Source organism: Diachasmimorpha longicaudata, chromosome 4 (assembly GCF_034640455.1).
Source record: "Diachasmimorpha longicaudata isolate KC_UGA_2023 chromosome 4, iyDiaLong2, whole genome shotgun sequence".
NCBI classification, from domain to species: Eukaryota; Metazoa; Arthropoda; class Insecta; order Hymenoptera; family Braconidae; genus Diachasmimorpha; species Diachasmimorpha longicaudata.
The window spans coordinates 9,345,338-9,369,873 of NC_087228.1; the positions used below are offsets into that span (position 1 = coordinate 9,345,338).

General features: G+C 40.9%; 2 protein-coding genes across 5 annotated transcripts; both read right to left on the reverse strand.

Annotated features, from left to right (window-relative positions):
• Positions 1-14,380: 14,380 nt before the first annotated feature.
• On the reverse strand, positions 14,381-20,973 carry LOC135161599 (protein spaetzle 5). The gene is made up of 7 exons (XM_064119309.1): positions 20,049-20,973; positions 18,533-18,702; positions 16,533-16,622; positions 16,319-16,468; positions 16,140-16,247; positions 15,806-16,042; positions 14,381-15,528 (listed from the first exon to the last, which is right to left on the reverse strand). Exons 1-7 carry the CDS (start codon positions 20,079-20,081, stop codon positions 15,357-15,359), a joined length of 960 nt encoding a protein of 319 aa, XP_063975379.1. The 5' UTR covers positions 20,082-20,973; the 3' UTR covers positions 14,381-15,356.
• A 147-nt stretch (positions 20,974-21,120) lies between these two features.
• LOC135161598 (uncharacterized) lies at positions 21,121-24,344 on the reverse strand. 4 transcript variants are annotated; one of them, XM_064119308.1, is made up of 5 exons: positions 24,050-24,344; positions 23,801-23,897; positions 23,486-23,727; positions 23,232-23,409; positions 21,121-23,048 (listed from the first exon to the last, which is right to left on the reverse strand). In XM_064119308.1, the coding sequence occupies exons 4-5, from the start codon at positions 23,353-23,355 to the stop codon at positions 21,544-21,546; spliced, it is 1,629 nt and encodes a 542-aa protein (XP_063975378.1). In that variant the 5' UTR covers positions 23,356-23,409; positions 23,486-23,727; positions 23,801-23,897; positions 24,050-24,344; the 3' UTR covers positions 21,121-21,543. The 4 variants fall into 4 exon arrangements, with proteins under 4 accessions (XP_063975378.1, XP_063975376.1, XP_063975375.1 ...); XM_064119306.1 differs by having other exon boundaries at positions 23,232-23,727; XM_064119305.1 differs by having other exon boundaries at positions 23,232-23,897.
• Between the last annotated feature and the right edge of the window lie 192 nt (positions 24,345-24,536).

A 24,536-nucleotide genomic window follows, 5' to 3' on the forward strand; every position in this document is an offset into this window, starting at 1 on the left:
GGAATGCCTGGAAACGTGGCTACTTCAGGGGGTTTATGTATGTGTAGCGGTGGTGCAGGAGTGTTTGTAGAAGTGGGGCTTTTTTTTTTATTCTCCTACTCTCATTTTTCTCGGGGAGTCGCACACACGTCTGTGCGCGCGCAAAACGCACATGAGATTCTTGCGCCATCTTGCTGCAACCCCTTGGCAAATGAGGGATGCTGGAGGAAGTGGGCTTACCCCCAGCCCCCCTCCCCGCGATCGCCGCGAGGCGGAGGAGTTTGGGGAGGTAGTGGGCTTCAGTGATAGAATGATTCATTTATTGGTCGAGAGATTTTGGGAATATTGGGGGTAGCTGAGGAGCTTACATTTTGGTATGGAAAATAGTATCGATTCAAAATTGTATGTTTGTGTAATATTTAAAAAATCTATGAATATTAGTAGAATGAATAGTTGAATAATTACATTCATATCTTCCACTCGAGATTGATTAAATAATTAGTTTCAACATTTTCATCATCTTCCGACGAAAATCATGAATTGACCAACAAGTATTATTATCTCAAGCGAATAATAACTTTGATAATAACGCAAGCACGTAAACATCGTCTTTATCGAAATCTTGCAATGGCTAAACTGTTGAGAGGCCTGTTGGCGTCACAGCTTTTTCGTAATCTCGAAAATTACCCGATACACGAGGAAAATCGTCACTATCGATTGGCTGGGCGTAAGTGACGGGGATATTCGTGAATTTAATGCTATCGACATTGCGTTTTACGACCGCTCTTTTACGGCTGTCCGAAAATTTTCACGACTCCGCAGCCGTTGAGGCGATTCACCAGATGAGAATGCTCGTCACCAGGCTCCTCCGCCTCAAGATGTTAGATGGAGAGATTCCGGGCGTCGGGTGACGATCAAGAGGGTTTTATAGATGTTTATCGAAGGTGCCAACGTCACCCAACTACTGTGTAGAGATTCTTCTATTTTTCTCTCTGTCTCGTCAGTGTAGCCCCCATGTGCTGGGTGAGATTGGACATGTGTGCGGGTGCATTCAGAGGTATGCTAAGCACCATATGTCCTTGAGGAAAATTTCATTGGACGCATGTCTGGGTTGACTTCTTCATTCCACAAAAATACCGAGAAAAATCGATGTCTTGTCTACGATGCGTTTTTCAAGAAACAAAATTATTTGAAAAATTGCCAGAGAAAATATAAAATCTCATGAAAAAATACATGGAAATTAATCAGTAAATATTATCAATTTCACAAGAAATAAAAAATCTCACTCTAGTTCTACAAATGATGACGATTCCCACAGAGTTAAAAATCGGCAATTTACTGAATGAAGACGTTAAAGGGATTCAAAAACTCCAGAAGGCGCAAAAAATCCTGCAATGCAGCAATTAATGTTGACGTACAGCAGAGGAATCTCACATCCGTTGTAAGTACAATAAAAAAAAAGCACAAGACAACATAAATTAAATTCAATTTCACTGCGGGTGCCCATCGCAGTCACGTGAGCAGTAGTGCTGGTAAGAAAAAGGAGCTCTCCGATTTTCCCAGGTAGATTTTCCCCGCATATTTTTAACGGCCACCCGGTCACGCATGCACACACCAGAGGACACATCACGCATTGGAGCACGCATCTAGTCTAGATGGCGTCGACGGCTGATAAAAATGAATGGTGAATGAAAAAATGGATCAGGATGATGCGGTACGTTGGAATATCTGGTCCGTCGTTGGTGTTACGCCCCGGGACAAGGTTCATTATCATAACAATACGGGAACAGCGTTATGCAGATATAAATTAATGCGTATTCTTCTATCCTTGGGGGTTGGCAACCACCGAGTGACAGTGGAGATGCATCATGCGGCCTTGATCCTGGCGATGCTGGTTATTTCCTGTCCTTCTCTGCTTTATTATTATTCGCCTGTCGATCTCTGTCACTTTCACCCTATACCCAGTTTCTTCTCATACTGTCACGTACCATTCTCTCACACGCACTTCAGGATTAAAGCGTGCTTGAATACTCGTAATTTGTTGTGTTGGCTCTTTTCGCTGTGTGAATTGCGATCTCGTTCTGAGATATCGGGTATTCTGGGGGTTTTTTATTTTATCGTATTATGATAATAGTGATTTATGGGGGTGACTGATAAAACGTTTATTTAGAGAGGTCTTTGAGAACTTAGCCATACACTGTTGCATGATAAATGTGCAATTTGTTTGAAATAGAATGTTTGATGAGTGATGCAGAAGAAATTATAATCCGGACAATTTATCTTTCGTTAAAATTAGAAACTTCTAATTTTTGCACTGTTAGAAAAAATATGAACTTCCGTAGCTGCGAATTGTCAGGACAGGGAAAGCAAACCCGATACCAAACTATTTAGTGATAGATTCATTTCGCAACTTTTCGTTAAATTAACGAGCAAATGCATAAGCACGACTATTTATTTTATCAAAATTATGTAATATAAACAGTGAAAAATACGGAAGACGAAATCTCTCCACTGTCACAAATCAACCCATTACCCGTCTTGATCTCCTTAATGATGTCCATTCTCACTGGCCACCCCTGCACCAATTGATGCCGCTGGATTTGCGATGACGTCAGGTGTGTAATACCCGTAACACGAATCAATATTGATTAATATTCCGATTAATTCCTATCGTCATGCACTTGGTCGCATCTGTGCACTGGCACTGATGCACATTATCCGAGCAAGTGCTCCAACAGTGAGAGGGTTAACCCAGACGATTGGAAATTGGGGCCAATATTGGATGCGAACGGTAATGAGAACCGGTCACTTCTACGGTCCACGAGTAACTGCCGCAAATCCGTTTAATCGTGAATTGCTACATCTTCACAGGTAGGTGAGCCAATCTTATTCTAGTATTACCCCTTATTCCCCCTCTATTTGTCTCGGGGAAGCGATATTGCAGTGTACAATTGATGTTCATGTCATCAGTATTACGCGAGAAGAGCTAATATTAATAATGGTGTGCTAATTAAGGAGACAAGAGCTAGCCATCAGGATAAAATTGATTATCCATTGATAACATAATTTAGGGGATGGGTTCGGAGTGGGTGCTATTGTTTTCACCGCTGTGGGATATTCTTCGACAGTTATTTTCAGGCGATAATTACGATACGCTAAACAATTGGACATATCCATGGCTATTCGGGCGAATAGTCTTTTCGTGTTATGGATGTACGGCTGTGACGAAATACTGTTACTTCATTCATTGTAGACCACAGAACTAATTAGGGGGATGATCAGTCCAGGATTTCTAGGGTAGTTATTGGGAATAATCCTATTTCGGAATCAGGGGGTTATGCATAAGTTCGCATGTGACTCCGAGTTTCTACTTTGGTTTTAGAAGAGAGTTCAAGAAATTTTGAGACATGAGACACGTTGCACGTGGTAATTATCATTTATCACGCGAATAGAAATATTAAATATAAGATGTGATAGTAGCGTAATTTTTCGCAGACGATTCCATGAAAATGTCATAGAGAAACATAATTAGTTTTGAGAGTTCTGAAGTTTCATTCGGCGAATGTTTTTTTTTTTATTAATTGTCAATGCGACTGGGAAATCTGGGCAATGGAGAATGTCTTGTGTCCCCCGTGAGCACTAAATGACTGGCTCTGACAATCGTGGAGTGGCTCGTTGGTGTGCCTTGTTGGCTCGTTGGGTCTTTAACTCGGAGGGGGAGGAGGACGCGAAATGAGAAATGGTGGGAGGAGGTTAAAGGGTGGAGCTCAAATCAGCCGGGTTACGAGGGAGATTGGAGTTGTACGAAAATGCTAAATTGCGAATTCACGGGAAAATTCTATCTCGCGAGGCATTCGATTTACTCTTTATTAATTACTTGGCCGGGGAGAATTTTCATTAGGAAGAGTGGAGTGGGCTGATGTTGAATGAAGTCACATCAATAATGAGGGGGGAGGTGGGGCTCCGGGTGGATTGCGATGGTTTTCTCAGTTGAATGAAGAATGTTTTCTCAGTGCAAATGGAAGTACTCAAATGGGGTTTCATTTTTCAATGGAAAAATGAAGAAAATGTAGCGAAGTCTCGGTGAATGTCTGGCAAGTACAATAAGAGAGGGAGAAAGTTTGTAAAAATCACGAAATTGCAGAGCTCTATGTCAGGGTTCTGAATTTTTGGGTACAATTTCTTCTGTTGAAATGGAAGAATTTTTATAGTGACCTTTCCCGAGATGTTCTAGGGTAATGTCAAGAAATGTTGAGCATCTGTTGACCCTTTTGTTAATTTCTTGCCAATGAAAGAATTTCCACCTGTGCTCGCATATTTAACGTTGAATGAAGTTGCATGAATACTACTGGAGTTGATGTGGTCTCAGAAAATTGCGGAGTTCTTGGCACTCGAATGGAGAACATTTTCTCAGCGCAAAAGGAAGTACTTCGCTTGTTCAGTTCATTCGGGTTTTATTTTTCAATAGAAAAATGAAGAAAAAAAATAGCAAAATCCTGGCAGATGCCTGGGGGATACAATGATGCTGAAATAAATCAGTTTATCGATGAGTGGGACAGGGTGAGTGGAGAGCGATAGAGGGAAGGAGAGAGACTGATCAGGTATAGAATAGGAGACCTATGGGCCACCAGTCGTTGTCCCATTGTATCGTCTCTGCGAAGGAGAGGCCAGCGGTTCCCAACGTTTTAAAAGCTTTACTTTTTTGGGATGAATCAACATGTCCGCTTCGCCCAACGAGATATCGTTGAATCCTGGACTTTAACAATACAGAGGAGATGAAATTTCACCCTGATTTACCGTCATTACGCCGAGTTTTTCGATGTACTCCCCGGTTCCTCCAGAATTACGGCGTTTGGAAAGTTAAAAAGCAAAATGGCTGACGTTAGCTTCCCTGTGAGAAGTAAACCAATTGAATTATTGGCTGAACGAAGCAGAAACTTTTCACCCTCTCTCGCAGCAACCAGTCAAGATAAAAAACATTTATTTTTGTGGGTAGATCGAATTTTCCCCCAAGGGCTAGATGATATCGATCGACTTGGCGGGGGGAGACAGACGTTTAGCCGAAAAGTGAATGCCATTGTCGTTATTTTATCATGTTTCAGATGTGTAATATCTACATGAGTAATTACATCAAATTCACCTATAATTTCGGGAAGCTTCTTCCATTATCAACAAATATACACCTTGAAGGATTCCAAAAAAATAGGGTTCATTAATTACCGGCTGTTCCTCCTGAGAAAATCTACAACTGGATCGTCTTTTCAATGACGATAAATTCCTGACATTTTGGCTTTCGATTGTCGAAGCGCCAGAAACTCCTCGAATTCCCGGTTTTGTGCCTCAAAAGATTTCTATCTGTCTACATAAGAATCCCTTTTCTCCCCCGCTGTATCGATTTGACGTCACACATAAACAGAGGATACCCAGGAGTTCTACCGATGTAAGTGGGACGATGGTGAAAAAAAAAAGAATGCGCCGATGCAGCTGCCGTTAAAGGGCAAACACAGGATAGAAGGAAGAAGAATGAAAAATAAAAGTAATTCTAATTTATTGACATCCATGCAGTCTCCGGGATTATAACGAATCCGGATCAGACTCGCTTTCATGTCTCACGGTTTGTTGTTACACTCGAGACTGGAAATGATGGAAAAAAAAATCCATTGGCGAGGGGAAGTGAATTCAAATTCACCAGTAGTCTCGGGGATTGATAATGAAAGATAGGAAATAATTATTCGACCAACTGAAAACACGTTTTTCAACCCTCACCTGTTCCAATCCTTCACAATGGAAACATCTTTACCTCTTCTTTCATTTCTACAATCTTCCATTCGTTTTTTGTAGATATTTTTTATTCCACCCCGGTGTTTGTTGGACGCAATGTGAATGTACTTTATAGCAAAAAGGAGGAATTGTAATGGTGGCTTTGATCTCGCGAGGAGATCGCACAGGAGTGTAAAGAGCCCTCTTTCTCTCTCTCTATTTCTCTCTGTCGCCGTTTTCGTTGCCATGTGTGCTCCGACAAACAGTGGCAATGCAGCTGCTGAGGTGACACGCGTCCATTGTCGGGGGTTGAGGAATCGAAAAATGAAAAATTGTCGGACGTTCACCTGGGCGGAATATTCCCCCGTCCTTACTTGGGTTCTTATTGGAACCGAAAGATGGCTGGGGCGATTCGTTGATGACATTTGTATCATCAATCTTCGTTTCACGGATTTTAAAGGTTTGCATGTCTTCGGGAATGAATCGGAGGTGATTCGAGTGACTATCGGGGACATATGAGACTGGAGTTACGTATGGGATGCATCGAATCCTGGACGATATTCGTGAAATGTCAAGAAATTCCGCCTCAAGGAGAGGAAACTTATGTTAATAATTATGAATTGGTGCTAATAAGCCTTAGTTTATCTACTTTTTTACACGGGTCGTCCCTGAGGAATTGACAAGTTCGTGGGTGGTCATCCTATGGCCCCTTCCACCCCCTGGAAAAAATGAGCATCAAAGAGAGCGCCATCGATAGGGGTATGAAGGCATTCATAAGACTGTGGGCTACTCCATTGAAGAGGGCACGCGCTTAAAAACTTGGGGACCCGTACCCCCAATATTCAGGGCGCCAAAAAACACCTAGAGCAATATCCCCGAGCGGAGCTCACCCTCGCCCGGGGGTCCTGCGTTTATAAAACTGACTCCCAGCGTCAACCCAATACACACCCTCCTTTTAACTGAAAAAAAACCACATACACCACGCAACACCACAACGATGTGCCTCTGCATCCCCAGTTGAAGAAGCAAGGTGGAACGTGGTTTAACCCCTCTCCTTACCCCTCTCGTTTTCTCTCTCTCTCTTGGTTTTTTTATTCCACCACCACTAATCGTTTGCATCCACGCACACACATCACTCTCCAAAACGAAAAAAAAGAGGAGACGAGGAAGAGAATTTTTTTAGGATTCCTTTGAACTCTGCGGTGAAGACTTGACATCTCCAGTGATGTGGGTGGCTCTTGACCCATGACTTTTCACATGTGCTCGACTGGAACTTCGGGATTCACGGTCCTTAGTGTATCCAAAGAGATTGACTCGAGTATATTTACATGAAAATATTTTTTCGGTTTTCTTTCAACAAGACATTAGAATTACTATTGCGGAGCATTTGACGAACGGAAATGAAGACGAAAAATGTGAACATTTTATTCCTGAAAAACGAAAAAATTATCCCAACACAATTACGAAGTCGACTCGGCTCTGCTCCTCCTGAATTTTCCTCCGGGGAATTTCATCCACCCGAGAGCCTCATCAGAGAAGAAAAACACCCGCCATCACTTCCGGTCTTGACATTATCGAAGACACTTATAAATAGTCACCAGGTGATCAGAGGTGGCGAGAAATTTTATATTAAACAGAAAATACCGTTTGAAAATTCATTGATGGATGAAAAAAAAGAAAAAAAACTTCTCCACAGCTTCCCAACGAATTTATCCCACAAGATCAACTTATCTCGATCGATATCCCAGTGCGTCACGTACCGGGAGGTGTGTACCCCCAGTTGAAACATCTGCCTGGGGTAGGAATTCTGGCGCGTGGCATTTTCACTTTTTTCATCTCTCTCACTCGACTAGCCTGTCTCACAGCCTTTCGTTTCTAGACCGATCTTCCGGTTGGATAAGGCCCCGCTTCCACTCCCCCCTTCAGTCCCTCACCATTCCCCCCTCAATTGGCTCAACTGGAGACGACGTGTGAAAATGTTTGAGTCCCAAGAGCACATGCACTATCTTATCGCGAGGGTATGTTCTTTTATTGAATCGTAAACTGCACCGAGAGAATTTTTTGATATTGATGTATTAATCCTATAGTTCTCATCTTTTTGCAATTCATATTTTTAATTAAATGCATGAAAATAATCTTAGGAATTCATGGGAAATCGTTAGTCCTCTCATTCGTGTGTCTTGAAGGCGTTTGTCTCCACCTTCTTCCCTCATTTTTACATGACAATGACGTCTTAATCGTCGGAGATAGGGGGTCAACGGTCACCAGTTGAGTGGAATTGAGATGGATAGGGGGAAAGGGAGAAAGGGAGGGAACTCGGGTCTTGCGGGCAAATGAGCCGAATGGTGCGGTTGCATTACACTCTGGCGAGTCAATTCGCGAGGACGTTCAAGCGCATGAGAGGGAAAAAAGGACAAGGGATGCCGGGTTAAATGGGGATGATGGTCTTGTAATGCCAAAGGTAGAATGCAGGACGTAACATTTGTTAATGTCCTGGTGGCTGGGGTCGGGGGATTACGCAAGTGGTGACGGTGAGGTAAATTGATACTGAAGGTCCAGATGCAATTAATATTATTTAATGGGTAGCTATGGAGAGCAGCGTGTTACGAGGAAAATTATTACCAATTTCTTGGCTTATTCCTGTCCAGCAGTGTGACCGGGATCATTTTATTTTTCCAAAAAAAAATTATACGAAAATTCTTCGTCTACAACTATTTATTTTGTCATTATCAGGCTGACAATCTCAGATATGTTTCCACCAGTGGAAAAAATCACAGAATTTTCTTCGAACCATAGAGAAGAGAATTTTCAAGAAATTCTTAAAATTCATTTAACTATGGGCGTCACAAAAATAGTAATCTTTTGACCGAACCAGCCGAAGATGAACGAAAATGCCGAGAAACTTCAGGAAAATTATAATGAAACATTGAGGACAGAAATAAACACGCGTGGGTGGGGATATCATTCTCTCCCCCCCCTTCCCCTCTGTATCTGAAAATCCCTTTCCATCGCAGCATGTCGAGTTCCACGTGCCACACGCGTCGCATTTTCCGCGCCAAAAGAGCCCACGTTTTCGCTATGGCACGTTTTCCGATATCACAGTGAACTTTCTGCAGAACTCAAGTCACCGATCTTTTCTGACTCGATACACATCTGCCCCAAATTCCAACCATTACGTTCACCCTTATTTTCTTTTTTTCTTATGCTTTTTTTTCGCCCTTTTCTCTTATACTATGGGATGAGCTTTTGCCATCAAGGCGAATACGACATTGACCGATATCGGAGGGAGGATACGCGCCTTTTACGGTTTGGTGATCACAGAGGAAAGATGGGATTCATTTTCTTGAGGAAAAGTTTTTCTTCGTTCCTTTCTTTTCTCTTCTGATAATTTTTCATTTGTGATTATTTGATTTTGAGGATTTTCTCCAAGAGTAGTTCTGACATGTCTAAAAATGACAACATTTTATTTTCCCTGGTTGTATTGTCCTTCTGTCGGCTGATTGCATTTTTCTCATCTCTTTTAGATTTTTTCACGCCTGTACTGCCTTCCGTAGGCCCTTGACAATCAGAATAATCACAATACAGTTCAAATATCTTTGCGTTGAGTTACAGAAACACATCCTCTAATTACTTAATTACAAAAATTAGCAAAAATGCGTGTCAGTGCGATCAGTGGTGAATTTTGCGTTACAAATACCCATTATTTTCTTCATTCACGTCTCTTCGTGTCTTCTTATTCTCATGTACGAAGTGGAAAAAATTGGGCTTTTAAAATATTATAAAATTCCCACCGGACATTTTGCCATGTACACTCAAAGGAATCGCCAATAAAACTTCGTGTGAATGTCCATTGTAATGTTTCATTCGTGTCCCACAGTGTTTGTCCCGCGGGACTGCCCAATGGTGCTTTAACATCGTCATTGTGTCTCACGGAATACCAACTGGAATTCCCATCGAAAAAGCACACCCAGGACTTACAACAAACGATTTACGATGACGCCTGTATCCAACTCCTCTCCGAGTGAATAATCGATCGCAAACGCCAGCCGTTTATCTACATTGTAAATCTCTGGAGAAAATGAAAAAAGGTATTAAACAAATATTTGATTGCACTCTCATTCAATTTCCATTGATTCTGTTGCTACAATTATTCACCCGTTGTGCAGTTTATGCAAATCTCACATTCGGGTTATTCATAAAATTCAAATTGATTCAGGGATTGCGTTGAAAAAAGGACCGATTTTTGAATGTCTCTCGTTAGTGGTAGGATAGTCGAGGGAAATGTTATGGGAGATATGAGAGAAAATTTTAGTTTAAAAATATTAAAATTTTTCACAATCCGTGACTTGTTTTTTTCTTGAGATTTAATACACTATTTCCCGTTTTGTATACACTAAGGATCAATTAAAAATATCGTGATCGCGAATACGATCGCTTCATTACCAATCCCATCCTAAAAAATTAATTAAAAACTTGCGAAATTAACCAGAAAAATTATGTTGTCATTTTCCATCGCTCTCCATCACCGTCGACCAAAAAAAATATCCTGAAAACTCCGTTAACTTCCAAACTCAATTCCTTTATACATCGCAAGTACAACGCCAAGAATATAGGATTCAGTCCTTTAAAACAGTGTACGTGCTCTTTCGCCAATGGCCATTAAACTTGTGTGCGTCCCTCAAACCGCTTTCTCCATCTCTCTCAACCCAACTTAAGCATTCATCCCTGGTGACTGGTTCTGTCTCTGTCGACGCACTGGGATTCTGCGATCAATGCGTACCCACTGGGCTTTCCTCTCCCTCAGAGTCTCAACCCACCCTCCTGCCCCCCTCATCTGGTGTTGTCGTCATGGTAACGCACGGTGCGCGGCAACGCAACACTCGTGCGCTCTATGACGAGAAATACGTCTCTCACGTATATATAACACAACTGGGATAAATTTTCAGCATCAGCATCGTGCGTAACACGCGCACATCGTGTGTAGAACGCTCAAGGGGCTGCTGCACGCGCTTCATAAGTCTCTTCACCTCCCTTACCCCTCGCCCTCCACCCTCACAGTTGCTCTCCGGGGTACAACGACGAGTTATGGACCGTGGTGTATTGTTTTTTCACTTGAATTTATGACTTGTGGTAGCAATGAAATTGGGGGTAAACGGAAAATCACCCTTGGATGAGGCAAAATTAACCATTTTTAGCCTCCACTATTTTTGGAAAAAATCATAAGGACAGAATGCTGCACTTATTACAGACGAAATTTTGTCATAATTGATTCATGTACAATTTTTTTTAAGCACAAATTATTGGGGAGAAAATTTGATAAGAAATTCCTACGAAAAACCAAGAAATGATTTTCGTAATTAAATTGAGAACTGGCTTTTTCTCAATTTTCTCTTCTTCGGGATTCTCAATGGGTCCAACTCACCCTGTCCCTCCCTTTATTTACCTCCTTATCATCATCTTCTGCGCGCGCATCGCGACCCACTCGCATCCTCCCTTTTTCTCCCTCTTTGCCTCCTTGTGCGTGCAACTACTCTCTCCCATGAGTTCGCAACTTCATCCAGTGCGTAGGCAGCAATCGATTTTCAACGCCAATTTCCACGTGCAGGAGTAGCAATCTGCGTCGTATTTTTTCTTCCGTTTGTTTTGTATGTGTCTCAGGTTCAACTCCCATTCGTCCACCCGGTTTATTATTTCCCGTATTTTATGATGCTATTCCATGGACAAGTCCAGGGGGTTCTTTTCTCGCAGATTGTCTGACTGTATCTAAGGAGTTTCTCCTGTTTTTTAAATATTCCCGAGGGTTAAATTGAATTTATCGTGGCTCTTTGGCCGTTACGAATGTGTCTGTGTGTGTGTGTGGGCGTTGGGCGGTTCCAGGGCGATCGATGTCCCGCGAATTTTCACGTACAATGCGGAGAAGTCGAGAGCACGTGGCACAAACGTAGTGCGTAGTTTTCCGTTTTTTTTTTATTTTCCCTCTTTTCACGACAAGTCATCAATTTTCCATGACGTCAAGGTGGGAGTTAAATTTAATGTGTTTTCTCGTTTATCAAGGGCACTATTATTCACGAAAAATCATAAATATCTCATTGATTCTCAGGGAGAGATGTGGAATTCAATAATCTTTGTAATTTTGGGGCGCCGAGGTGGCTGGAATTATCGCGCGGTGTCGGGTTTCGGTGGGGGCGGTGGTAAATATTTGGGTTAAGCCGTGTATGACAGTAGGAACTGCTTCGGGCATGACGGCAGGGGGGGAGGGAATCCCGAGGGTTACATGGGAGGGCTGATCTGCTGTGGAGGAAGAGGGTGGGAGGGATATTTCGCCTGTAAACGCCTCGTGAAATTGACATTTGGCGCTCCCTTCTTTTTTTACGTCTGTTTTTCTTGGGATAGTGGAGGACATGTAGAAGGGCCGGTTATCTGGTTCTATTGAAAAAATATTTGCCTCATTTTTTCGTGAAATTTTCGCGCAGTCAATTATTAACAAACGATCCAAAAACTCTCGACATCCTCGTGAAAATACGTTCAAACATCTTCAGGAAGTGCATCAATTTTTTTTCTCCACCACCAACGACAAGAAAAAAAAAATTAATAAGTCCGTTATCTCATGTAATGAACGATGTCGAGATTCTATCCCGGTTGACAGACGACTCTCGATCATTGGTCGAGTAAATGGAATCGCGCGCAAGTGCGGCTGATGGGGCAGTGAGCGCGTTGAGTGCCAGAGAGACCCGATATCGACGGCAATGAGAGAAGAGGCGAAAGGGTTAGGCCCCCAAAGATTAAAAGGAAGTCATCTCCCTGTTTCCCCCCTTACTCCTCCATACCCCCCTCTCTTCCGTCTCCCCATCAATCACAATTATATCCTTCTCTACCCTACTATCGTTCATAATTACTGCGCGTGACTCTATACCCAGTTACTCCGAGAGGTGAACTCTGCTACATCGGCGAAATAAAAAAATTTTCATCGCTTATCAGACGCAGAGGAAAAATTTCATGACAAATTTCCACCAGAGTCCGGGAATTTTCAGTATCGAGAGGAAAAAAATGTGTTCGACTGACTTCTTAAGAAATAACTGGACGACCGATAATTTTTTAGGATTTTTCGGAAATTAATTAGTTTATCTAACTAGATTTTTGAAAAATCTTCATATGGTTTGCTTTAAAGTTTATGCACAAGAATAAACATCGGTTGCAGTCGTCAAAGAAGTTATCGCGAACAAACTTGGTGAATTTTTTTTCACTCGCAGTTGAAGTTCTGGGGAGCTACTCGAACGTGAGTTTTTCTGCGGATTCAGAGGCCAAAAGTATGCTCAGCATCCCACCCGAGATGCCTCAAAGACTCCAGGTAGTGGGTGGATTGATGCCAGAAGAGGGCATAAGATCGAGAAAACCCAGTGAAAAGGGGGGGAAAAAAATGATGAGGGAGAGCCTCGGGTTCGCGCACGCAACGAGGACACTCGAAAGTTTTAGCTCTCACAGTGCGAGTGCAAAAGTCCTCCATCCTTCCTCGACAACTCCAACAGGGGCCTCGAACCCAGTGGAAAATAAGGAGAGGCCATAGTAGCAACAAGCCCAATGGTACTTGCAGGATGTAATTGCGAATATGTAGCAGGTATATACCCAAGTATATGGGGAAATGTCGGGATTCATGTGCGTCAGGCAGTGCCTATTAGTGCGAAGTGCAACGAGGTAGAGGAGAGAGAAAAAAAATATATATCCACAGGACTCGAGTTGCGTGGGGTTGCCTGTACGCATATAATGGAAACCCTTCAAGCCAGCCCCATTTCTCATCCCCTCTCTCGATTGCAGTACCTTCTCCTCTCTCGCTGCCCCTTTCGCGGACGAGCACGCATACATAAGCGAACTCGCGGGACTTCTTATGCATTTGTACGTGCCCGGAAATTTTACCCCCATTTTTTCTTTACTATTGAAGGGAGAACGGTACAAGTGCAGATGAAAATGCATTTTTTCCAATTTATTTTATTTTATTTTGTTTTATCGCTTTATGATCGCTTTATGAACAATCTTGTACAGTTGACATTTCGTTCATTTAATTCTTCAAGTATTGAATAACAATTAAAAGGGAATTTCGGCAACTGAATCGACACAAAAATTGCGTATCCTAGGAAAAGCATCCCCGGGGGATAATAAATTACCAATGATTTTTAATCTCCTAATCCTGCACTTCTGCAAATGAATTTCTTCCTCGCTGCAGTGACAATTGTCGAGAGACTAAGTAAAATAATTGAGTAATTAAGAAGGGAATTTGAATTCCTTCTGATGAAAGTACTCAATAGTTTGTTCACCTCACCTCCCTTCTCCATTTGCCCCCTTTCGAATGTTCGTGGGGAATAAAAAAGATTGCACGATTGAAGTAGTGCAACTCGGGGTCGAGTGCGAGCGAGAAAGAGAAATACATGCAGTGTTAAATAGAGGGGTCCAAAGTACGTCAGTGAAGACGCAAAGGTGACCGATGCGTATGCAAAAGGACGCCCAGGCTCAGCTTTTCTTTGTACAACCCTGTCAGGGATATATGGGTAATTATCTTGGGTGAAATGTGTACATCGTCCAGCCTCTTATATTTTCTTCATTACTTTATCGTTCAATGAATTTTTCCATCTGAATAGCTATCAATCTGTTGACTTTTTTTTTAGAAATCTGTCAGACAGTTTATTTATAACATAAGAATGTAAGCAATGAAGGAAGCTTAATTACGAATATAAATTGTGTCTTATCACTAATTATCACAAAAATATAATAAATAACTGGTAAAATATGGGGTGAAGTAGAAGTTTCGACAGACGAAGTTAAATACACCACTAAAAATTAACAATATAAATAATGTTTCTTGACAAAGTTTCGCGATTTATTGCGAAAATTATAGTTTTGAATTTAAATCTCAAGTATCGCCATCTCTGGACTTATTTTTACACTAAAAATCCTTTCTTACCGACTGAAACTCCCGCGCTCTCCTGAAAACCCTCCGGCAAAGATTTAAACGCTGCGGATGACAGTTCACTGGTGCTCATTGACTCGTTGATAATTGTAATGCTATCGATCACGTGAGAGAAAGGAGCATTGAGTCAGCAAGCACTCAGTGATGAAAGACATTACTCGATAAATGTGAATTTGACAATGGATGAAATCCGCTGAGAATTCATTCGCGGACGAGTAAACTCGCTAAATAGAGAGAGACTGGATTCTACATGTCACCGTTAATACATTATTCATAATATCCGTTCGACGCCTTTCTCTCTTCATACACTGGTCACTAATCGACGAGTCATCGAACTCTCCTGAGTGTTCTGATTCGCGGGGAAATCCACTTATTGAATAATTCGCTAATTGCACTGTTAAATATTGGCTGGAATTATCGATCTGCTCGTTGGAAATTTTTCTCCCAGACAATTTACCTGATATTCCAAGAAACACGGTACATATGCAGAATATAGATTAATTATATGCTAATATATTCCATCTATAAATTTTCCCGAGTCAATGGAGAAAAAATCACTATTCGTCTCGCCCCGTTTCGATAATTTTCTAAAACTTGACTTAATTTACTTCACTTAATTCACATTAATTAGTAGTCATTGAGTCCATACTCTTTGGCACTAGAAATTCTGGACGACTTGGCATGCACATCCGTGGGGGAACCAGAAGACATCGGTGTAGAGACGATCTCCACTGCCCTCGAGTGCTACCAATCGTTTCTGGACGTACTGTTGTTCACATCTACTCACGTATCCCAGTGGCAATGAGCACAAACCATTGCATGTTGTCGTGCTACCGGCAGAAAAATTAAATCGAATCGATTAAGACGTTTACAATAAATATTAACGGTAGAGAAATAATAATTGGAAAATTATGCCAACTTTGTTTTCCTTATTATACCGTGCCCGAGTTCTTATTATTATCTATAAAGTTCGAGACAAATGGTCAATACAATCATAAAATTACTTGTTTATTGTCTGCAAATTGGTCTTCGAGGGTTAATGGTTGATAAAAAAGTATGGCTATAATACAATTGCGAGTTCAATTATAATTAATTAATCCAACTTACGAGCATGTTTCAGTCTTCACCAATTGCGAGTAATTTTCACGTGTCTCGGGTAAATTAACAACGTACATCCAGTTGCCGCGTTTGTTCAGAGCTGCTCGAGGCATTAGGTATTGGGAGTTTGTTTCGCAGAGGGATATCACTTCGGAAGATACTTGTCGCTTGGCACGATTGTTTGGAGGTAGGAAAGGGTTCTCACGATGCGAACGATTTCGATTAATCGTCTCTCGTCTTGTGTTTCTGAAACACGATATTAAGAACAGAAATTGGAAAATTTCTCCAGAAAATCCTTCCAATTGCTTTATGTTTCATTTAAAACAGGAAAAGTTTGTCTCACCCATTCGCTATCCATTCCGATGGAAAAGTTTGTCCTCCCTCATACTTCATCACATTGTCCAGAAGCAGTGGATTGTGATGATTATCAGCAGGAGCTCGGTACTGGTACCTACGAATAAGAGAAAGGCCTTCGATTCCTCCACTGACCTAGAAAACTTCTAATTTCTCTGAATTTCTTACCCCTCATGTTCACTGTCATTGGTGGCTGCACCATAAACCACGGGTGACTGGTTGACGACGGGGTACGAGGCCGGAGCAATCGGTTGGCTGTAAAACTTCGGTACTTCCTGCCTTGGATACACGTATCCGTGATTGTAATCGGGCTTTCCTCTGTGTGAATGAGAGTATCTTGTTATGCAATTTGAATAATTGTAATTCGGTATGGGGCATTTACCTGTAAACGTTGAAATCGGAGGGAGACTCGTCCCTCAAAACTGACGCAAAATTGTAGCTGCACTTTTCCACCAGGAATTTAATCAATTGCCTGCAATGGAGATCAATGGATCAGAGCTGGTGATGCAGAACGATCTGAATAATTCAATTTGATATCATAATTCGATGCCCAGTGAAATGGAAACATTATCATTCCTGAGAGCGTTAGGCGTTCAACTGGATTATTATGTGAACGTTGAATAATCGTCGCACGCAATGGTTATTTTAATAAAAATGCAGTTGTAATTCATTTTTCTGAAATCGATGAATCGACGGAAACTTTCATTTCAACTTTCATTCGAAGTGGACCGGTTCTAGGCTTTCTATGGATGAAAAGGGAACTTTTCTCTGAAATTTCGAGGTTTCATTGGCACGTTTTTAGGGCCTCAGGTCTTTTATAATTTTCTGGAAAAGTTATATGTCGATTTGTTTATCTAAAATGTTTGCTCGCTCTTGTTTGTGCTTAGAACTGTTACTTTTGTTTTGATTCCTTCTGTCCAAAATGGGAGGTGATAATTAAGAAAGGTGAATTGTTGAGTCATGACCACTTGACGTAGTCACTTCCAATTGAAATAGTAAATACTACAGAGTTTTCCTATAACTTTCCTTGTTATTCGTTTACTTAGAAAGTGAATGAACTTCAGGCACGTATTCGTAATGAAGGAGCGAAAGCAGAGAGAGCATAGGAAAATTGTTTATACAAACGAAAAAAAATTGGAGATGCGTTTAATGAACATACAGCACGAAGGATTATCCTGGGATAAATTCACTAGAACAGATGTTCGTCGTGTTGAGTCTATTAATTTGCAGATAAATTAAAAGTTTTTGTGGCCTTCGAGTACCTAAAATATGAGTAAATATAATTAAAGTGTCCTGAAACTTGGGAGACTCCACTGAAGCATTTTCCTGAGGAGAACATCATCATTTCAATTTTTGCAGAGTAGAAAACACGAGTTTATCTGAGGGACACTATCTGGGCTATGATATCTGTCTACCATTAGCAAGGTCCATTGTGAAGGTCCCCGACGATCACTCCCAAGATCGTCAGGAATTTTCGCTTATCAAGAAGTTCAGGTCGTCTCATTTTTCGAGATAAAGCCACTTCAGCTTTCTCCATGCGACCCGCACTATCAGGCCATTGTCAAAATGTTTAATTCATGATCCACGCCTAAGTATATTTTCTAATTCGCATGACCGTTACTCAGATACAAGCCATCCTCCAAACGCATCATTTCTCCACTTATTCCGAATGCTGCCCCTGTATATGGACGCATATCTACATTTTTAAGGTCCCATTAAGTCAATCTTCTAACGCTTAATTTAAATTTATTCAGTGTGTCGCCTACAGGCTATTTGTCTCGACGTACAACATTCACCTGAGTCTCATTTTCATCATTATTTGCTCCTCAATTTTTATGTTACCGGCGTACGACGTTCGAAAGACGAACAAATAAACATAAAAAAACAAGGTGAAAAAGGAAATTCAAATTTTTGCACATTGCCATTGCCACGATGTTGGGCCGAGGTTTTCTCATTCGCTGAGAGTAATATCGACGCCCCCAGAATGTTTAATCATTTTTATGGCTTTATTCTGCATGATTCTTTGAAAATTGCCCTCGCTGGGTATTTTTTTTTGTGCTGAGACGAGACTGAGGAGAAGCAGGTCGTACTTTCACTGACATTTATCGACGATTTATTGTCGGAAGAAAGATGATGGAGTCATTTGCACTGGGATCATTATGATTATTCCCACAGAATAAATTTATGACCTTCGTTCCGGTGGGATAGACTCGGCGATAGAATTGGCCTCGAAAAAATGGCATTTTTTTCAATTTTTTGCTAGAATTTGTTCCTAGTGGGGTTTAGTGATGCAGTTGAAGATATTTAATGTTAATATATTATTTTTTTACAAATGGAGAAATTAAAAATTTATAATATTCTTAGGATGACGTAAATACTGACTTTGGATAATGTTCAAGTGTTTCACAGAAGGTTTGGCCGGGTTTGGCGCAACGGGGCGTATGACCGGGTGGTGCAGGAACGAAAGGCTCGTCGTAACGAGGCTGATGTGGGCATCCATAAGAGCCACAAGGCTCACGCCAACCACCCAATGAACCCTCCACCACCAGTACCTGCAAAAGAGAACTAAAGTAGTCAAACGTAGTAACATCCACTCGACTGAGCAGAAATTCCAAGTAAAATTCCCCTCCTTGGTCATTACTACTGCTAATGGTAGCTCAGTAAATTAAAGAGGTACCACTCGGCAATTTTACACGACCGGATTACAGTCATTAAGGCTTTTCCAGCGGCCACAGTGATTGACTGCCGATCAAAAGTCCTAGGTTAATTCCGCCGCGGAGTCTAATTTCAAGTGCTGCCTATTAATTAGGAAAATTAAGAGCTGGTTTGAGGCGGATATTTATGGCTCTATCGCTTCCAATTAGTCTCCATCTCAACCTCGTGTGGAATAACGAATTGAGTGAGGGAATTCCAATGCGCGATTTGTCGATCAGTGTGTCATCAAATGAGACAGATCGGAATAAATTCACGTTTAATTCTTAGATATGGTTCTCCCATTTCGATGAGTGCTATGGGGCACTGATTACAATGACCCGGAACACATGGGAAAATCCGAAGCTCATTAGAGATAAGGAGTATTTTGCGATCGCGATTATATCACTTTCATTTTCACTGAAGCTTATTTTAACTCTCGAATCTTCTTGAAAATCACTTCAATGAAATCCCTCCATTTGGTAATTTCCCATTCAGTGGATTTCACGCCCAAAAATTACCAATAATTGTGGATGTATTATTGCGAATTAGTCACATGACCTTGAAAATCAAAACTTTTTCCCTCTGCCAAACAATATCACTTTTTGTAGTTTATTGCCCCAGTTCTCTCCGAGCCAGAACAATCAGCAGCACTGTCTGTCAGTTTTTACTGCAGCTCTCCACTAATTATCAATTATTTTCTCATTTCAAAAGACTTCATCCCCGCCTCCGAGAAGCAATAAAATCTCCAATGACTCAACCCGGATTCAATTCCATTATTTCGGCTAAATACCCTGAATCACTGGCGAAGTACCTCGGTAATGAAAAAAACCTGACACAACAGTAAAAAAATTGCGAACGAAACGGTATTAAGATCAAGGCAGCTGAGAAGTGTTACAATAGTCGAGGTGAGATCATGAATAAATGGAGCTTTTTCAGACAGTCATAACTGTCTAAAAATGGTCTAGCCAAACAAAAAATCACATCACCCACAACTTCACCAACGATAATCCTCAAATACGCACGATTTTCCACGATTCACCTGACAAGTCTCGAAATGCTTGTCCATCGCAGGTTGAGAAGCTGCTCGAGCCTGACGCGTCTGATAAAACATCCACAAATTACCATAACTTTCCCGTTACTCTCAAATGCCATCTCGTTCCACTCATTCGTCAATAATAACTTGAATATTTTAATGCATTCTTACCATAAGTAGTAGTTGGCCGAGAATTCTCATCATTTTGGCGGTACAATTAATATTTCACAAAATCACTGTCACAAGATACGTAAAACCCCAGCTCTCAGAGGATGTATGTCTTTTTCTCCGTTGACATCAGCCAAAAGAACCACATTCACCCCTACTCAACCCCTCGAACAATTATTCATCAGAAAACACACTCGATCCAATTTTTTTCAATTTTTCTGGAGTCAACTGATACTTGAACGATTTCATCTTTACGATGTCATTGATTCTGCTATTCAAAATCGCCGCCAATGAGCGGAATGACGTGCTTCCGTGTCCGGAGCTGAGGACGATTTGATTGCCCGTGGATATCTCGCGTGTGGCTCGAATTCAACAGAAAAAAAAAACGTCACACATACACACGAGGTGCACGAGTTCCATTCGTGGGAGGTGGGGCTTCCAACGGAAATACCACTTTCACTGTACAAACGCCGGGTACTAAACGAATAAGAATTATAGTTTTTTTCTCACTGCCCTAAAGTATCACTAGAATACTGATTTTCGGGAATAAGGCCACGCGGATCTGATTTTTTAGTTTCTAAAACGTTCTTTGAATTTGGAAATATGGCCGAGAAAGCAAATTTCTGATTTTCAAAGATAGATATGTCAAGTCCCGATTTTGTCTGCGATTTATCTAAGTTTTAATCGAAATTTTCCCTGAGCATTTACGATACCGGCAATCCAATTTTCCCGGTGAGTTCCGTTATCCGTTGAAATTCATCCGAGAATTTTCCGTTTCCGTTGAAATTTTTTTTTCATCGATTCACAAGATCAGCCACAACACGCCACATGCCAAATGACATCATATAACTCGTCTGAATAGCGCAAGTATTTCTATTGATGCGCAATCAATCGCAGGATAAACTGTCAGTACAGATTTCCAACGTTCTTAATGATTTTATATACTTACGCGGAATTAAAGTTTTGTGACATTATCGTATTACAAAGCTGGATGAATACGTGCGACAGCTGCACGCACGCAAACGTATTTCAATGCCACATACTGTACAATAGAGATGTTGGTGTGGATAGTGGCACAACTGCCAAGGACTATTTTATTATATATCATTTTTTTCTTCAGTAATTGCAATGTGTGTTGCAATTAGTTCATGTGTGCTAATGTGGAGGGGTTATTAGAGACGAGTATGTTCCAATGATGATGATACAGTTACTCTCGAGGATAATTTATTCCTGTTTGCTGAGAACTCATTTTTTTAGATTGTGAAAAATCAAAGAAAACAACCTTCTCTTTTTCCCACCAAATCTAAACTTATATTTAAACTCAAAACCAATTTTAACAAAATTATAAAATTTAGAACACAAAATCGCCCGAATTCCTCTCTCGTCTCGTACTCATCAACAACAATAATGACATCAATTAATAACAGCTGGCAATATAAATTATTATATTAAACTAAATATTAAATATCACAAATCAACAAATACAAAAGACTTCTACTCATGAATGGAACAGACTCGAATAAATATTACTGACATGAGAAATCCGATCGACGGACTCGTCAGCCTCCGGGAATTCCACTTCTTTAAACATAAGCGACAACAATTCCCTCTTCTTGTAGTTCTTCTCAATAGCGAGCACTTCAACCCTTTCGAAATCGAAGTCATGAAGGTACTGAAAAGCATGCTCGGTCAATGGATTGGAGTCTTGAAAGTTGTGAGGCTGTCGCAGACTCTGATAATGGTCCTTCATCCTCATCCCCAGCGGTCGTTTCGTGTGATCAATGAAGATGAATTCGCACTCCAAGCAGGAAATTTTGTAAACCGTATTCACCAGTTGACCATGTGGCCATCTATCTTTATGACCAGTGAAGAGCCAGCGAAGACTGCTGTCACTTTTGAAGCTCAACGATATGTCAAACTTCCTCAGATGCGACTTAAGAGTTTCCGAGAGTCCCTGGACGTAGGGCAGAGCCACCAGTTTCTCCTGCTTCACCCTCTTCGACCTGTAAAATCCCTCCGAGTAGCCACGATTGGAATAGAGGAGAAGCGAGTGACGTCTTCTCACTGTTTTCAATATCAAGCTCCGGGGATAGCCATTCTCAATTAGCGCTCTCTTGATAAAAAACAAATTTTTCAAATGGAACTCAACATTTGCGAGTAAAATCGCTCGATCCACTAAGTTACAGATGGTAGAGATCTTATGTCCTTTCGAATGGTGAGAATAATAATTCAAGTACCTTCCAGAGGACGTGGGCTTTCGATACCAATCAAGATCGATCTTGCCCGTGCTCTTGATAAGAGTGACCTCCAAAAAATTAATCTTCGAGTTCTCCTCTCGTTCCAACGTGAATTGAAGACGTTTGTGGTATGAATTGAAGCAGGACAGTATCGAGTTAACTTTATCCTTCGGAACGAAGGCCAGGACATCGTCGACGTATCTCGTGTAAAAGTATACCGGAAAATCCAATTTCTTTATGCAGAAATTCTCCAAATCCTGGAGAACAATTTCAGCGACGATTGGGGATAATGGAGAGCCCATGGCAGCTCCGAAGATCTGCTGATACTTTATGTTGTTGAACTGAAATGTTGAGGCATTGACGCACAATGAAACAGCGTCGATGAACGAATCCTGAGTTATTTTCGTGTATTTTTGAATCCATTTCCAGCGCTTTTTGATACCAGCTATCACGAGGACAATTGGAATATTTGTGAACAGTGATACCGCATCCATGGAGATCATTTCAAAGTCATCGGGGAGATTCAGACTCCTGATTTTTTTAACTAGGGTGAAACTATTTATGATTGATGTTTTATTCCTGGTAAGTTTGACTTCTTCCTTCATGCAATCAGTTAAAATCTTCTGTACGTATTTGGCGAGGCTGTAAGTGGGTGTCCCCATGAAGGAGACGATCATCCTGTAGGGAACGTCCTTCTTGTGAATCTTTGGCTGTCCGTAGGATAACGCGATCTTTGCGTATCTGGACCAGAGTCTACATTTGTCAGCTTTGAAATGGAATTATGGGGTGATTTTTTTATCTTCAGTGATAAAATCATTTAAGAAAATTGGAGGGAAGAAATGAAAAACCAAGTTCGAATAGAAAAAACTGGAACGATAAAATCATCGCAAAATATTCAAATCAAGAATAAAAATTTTTTTTTAAAGATTTTAGAGTGGAATTTTCTCACCTTCAGTTATGAAACCATTGTTGTACCAATTCAGGACTAATCTATTAACTTTTCTTTGAATGGTAGGAGTGGGGTCATTTTTAATGACCGTGTAAGTAGACGAATCACTCAATAAATCCGACATTTTCGCAATATATTGTTGCCTATTGACAGCCACAGTGACGTTTCCCTTATCAGCCTTGAGAAAAACAATTTCTGGATGAGATTTCTTGAATGTTTTGGCTGACCGTATCTTCTCCATCAGCTCTGGGTACCTTGGGAGTCTATCTTGTCTCATGAAATTGGAGATTACGTCCACGCAGATCGTCCTCACCTCGTTTTGCTGATCTTTTTCGAAAATATTCATTTTGGATTCCAGTGTCGTTATGATATTTCGCATGACCATGTGTTCCTTGTCGATTATTGGAACTCCAAAGTCTTTTCCTAAACAGGCGATGTCCAAAACATCATCTGGAATCTCTGTGTCCGTCAAATTTACCAGCCACTTCTCGCGAATCTGTCGGGAAACGCAGGGGAAATGAGGATTGAACGACAGCTTTGAGTAGAAAAAACCATGTGCATTTCTGTACCAGTAGTTCCAGGGGGTAAATTTATGTCTGGTATCTCGAGATTCGTATTGGGTATAGCCACAGAGGTCTGGTGGCATGACGCCAATTATTCTTTCATCTGAGGAAATCATAGCATATCACCACAGAGAATCATACACAGAATATTATCGCAAAGAAAAAAATATGAATAAATTCTTTTCCCATGAAAATAATTCCTTTGCAAAAATATTTTTTTTCTCAATGTACAGTAAACCCACTGAAATAACTCACAGTATCAAACAATTGTCGTTGGATTTTGTTGAATTTCCCGAAGGAAACACGTTCTCCCATTGTGGTTTTTTCAATTATATTAGATGTGGACAGTTTTTATGTTTATCGTTCGATTCCATCCAATTGAGGCGCAGTGTTTAACAACGTCGCTTATGAATGAACAATAAACATTCGTTGCGTGCTCCTCAAATATTGTTGTTGTTTAATTTACCTGTCAATTATCGTCTATAAACACGTGAGAGTGAATAGTACGTCACAAATGGTCGCTGAGGTACGTAGGACTGAAGATGGGACTGGTGTTATTATTGCGACGATAAACAAAATTGGCTTTTGGTGTTGTGGTTTCGCTTGAGGTACAATAAGGCAGAAAAGTGGGATTGGCATTTCATGTGGATGTTTTCTGTAATGACGAGTGGGCGAAAATATTTTTTTTTTCGTGAGAACATTTCGACCAATGGAAGGAATAAAAATTGATTTCCACTCATGA

Coding starts and splice junctions, on each gene's coding strand:
- LOC135161598 (XM_064119305.1), bottom strand. CDS start 23,877: ATGCCACCAGACCTCTGTGGCTATACCCAATACGAATCTCGAGATACC. Junction 23,049..23,231: donor CAATGGTTTCATAACTGAAG/GTGAGAAAATTC, acceptor TCCATTTCAAAG/CTGACAAATGTAGACTCTGG.
- LOC135161599 (XM_064119309.1), bottom strand. CDS start 20,081: ATGATGAGAATTCTCGGCCAACTACTACTTATG. Junction 18,703..20,048: donor TCGGCCAACTACTACTTATG/GTAAGAATGCAT, acceptor TCTCTTTTGCAG/GTACTGGTGGTGGAGGGTTC. Junction 16,248..16,318: donor AATGACAGTGAACATGAGGG/GTAAGAAATTCA, acceptor TCTTATTCGTAG/GTACCAGTACCGAGCTCCTG.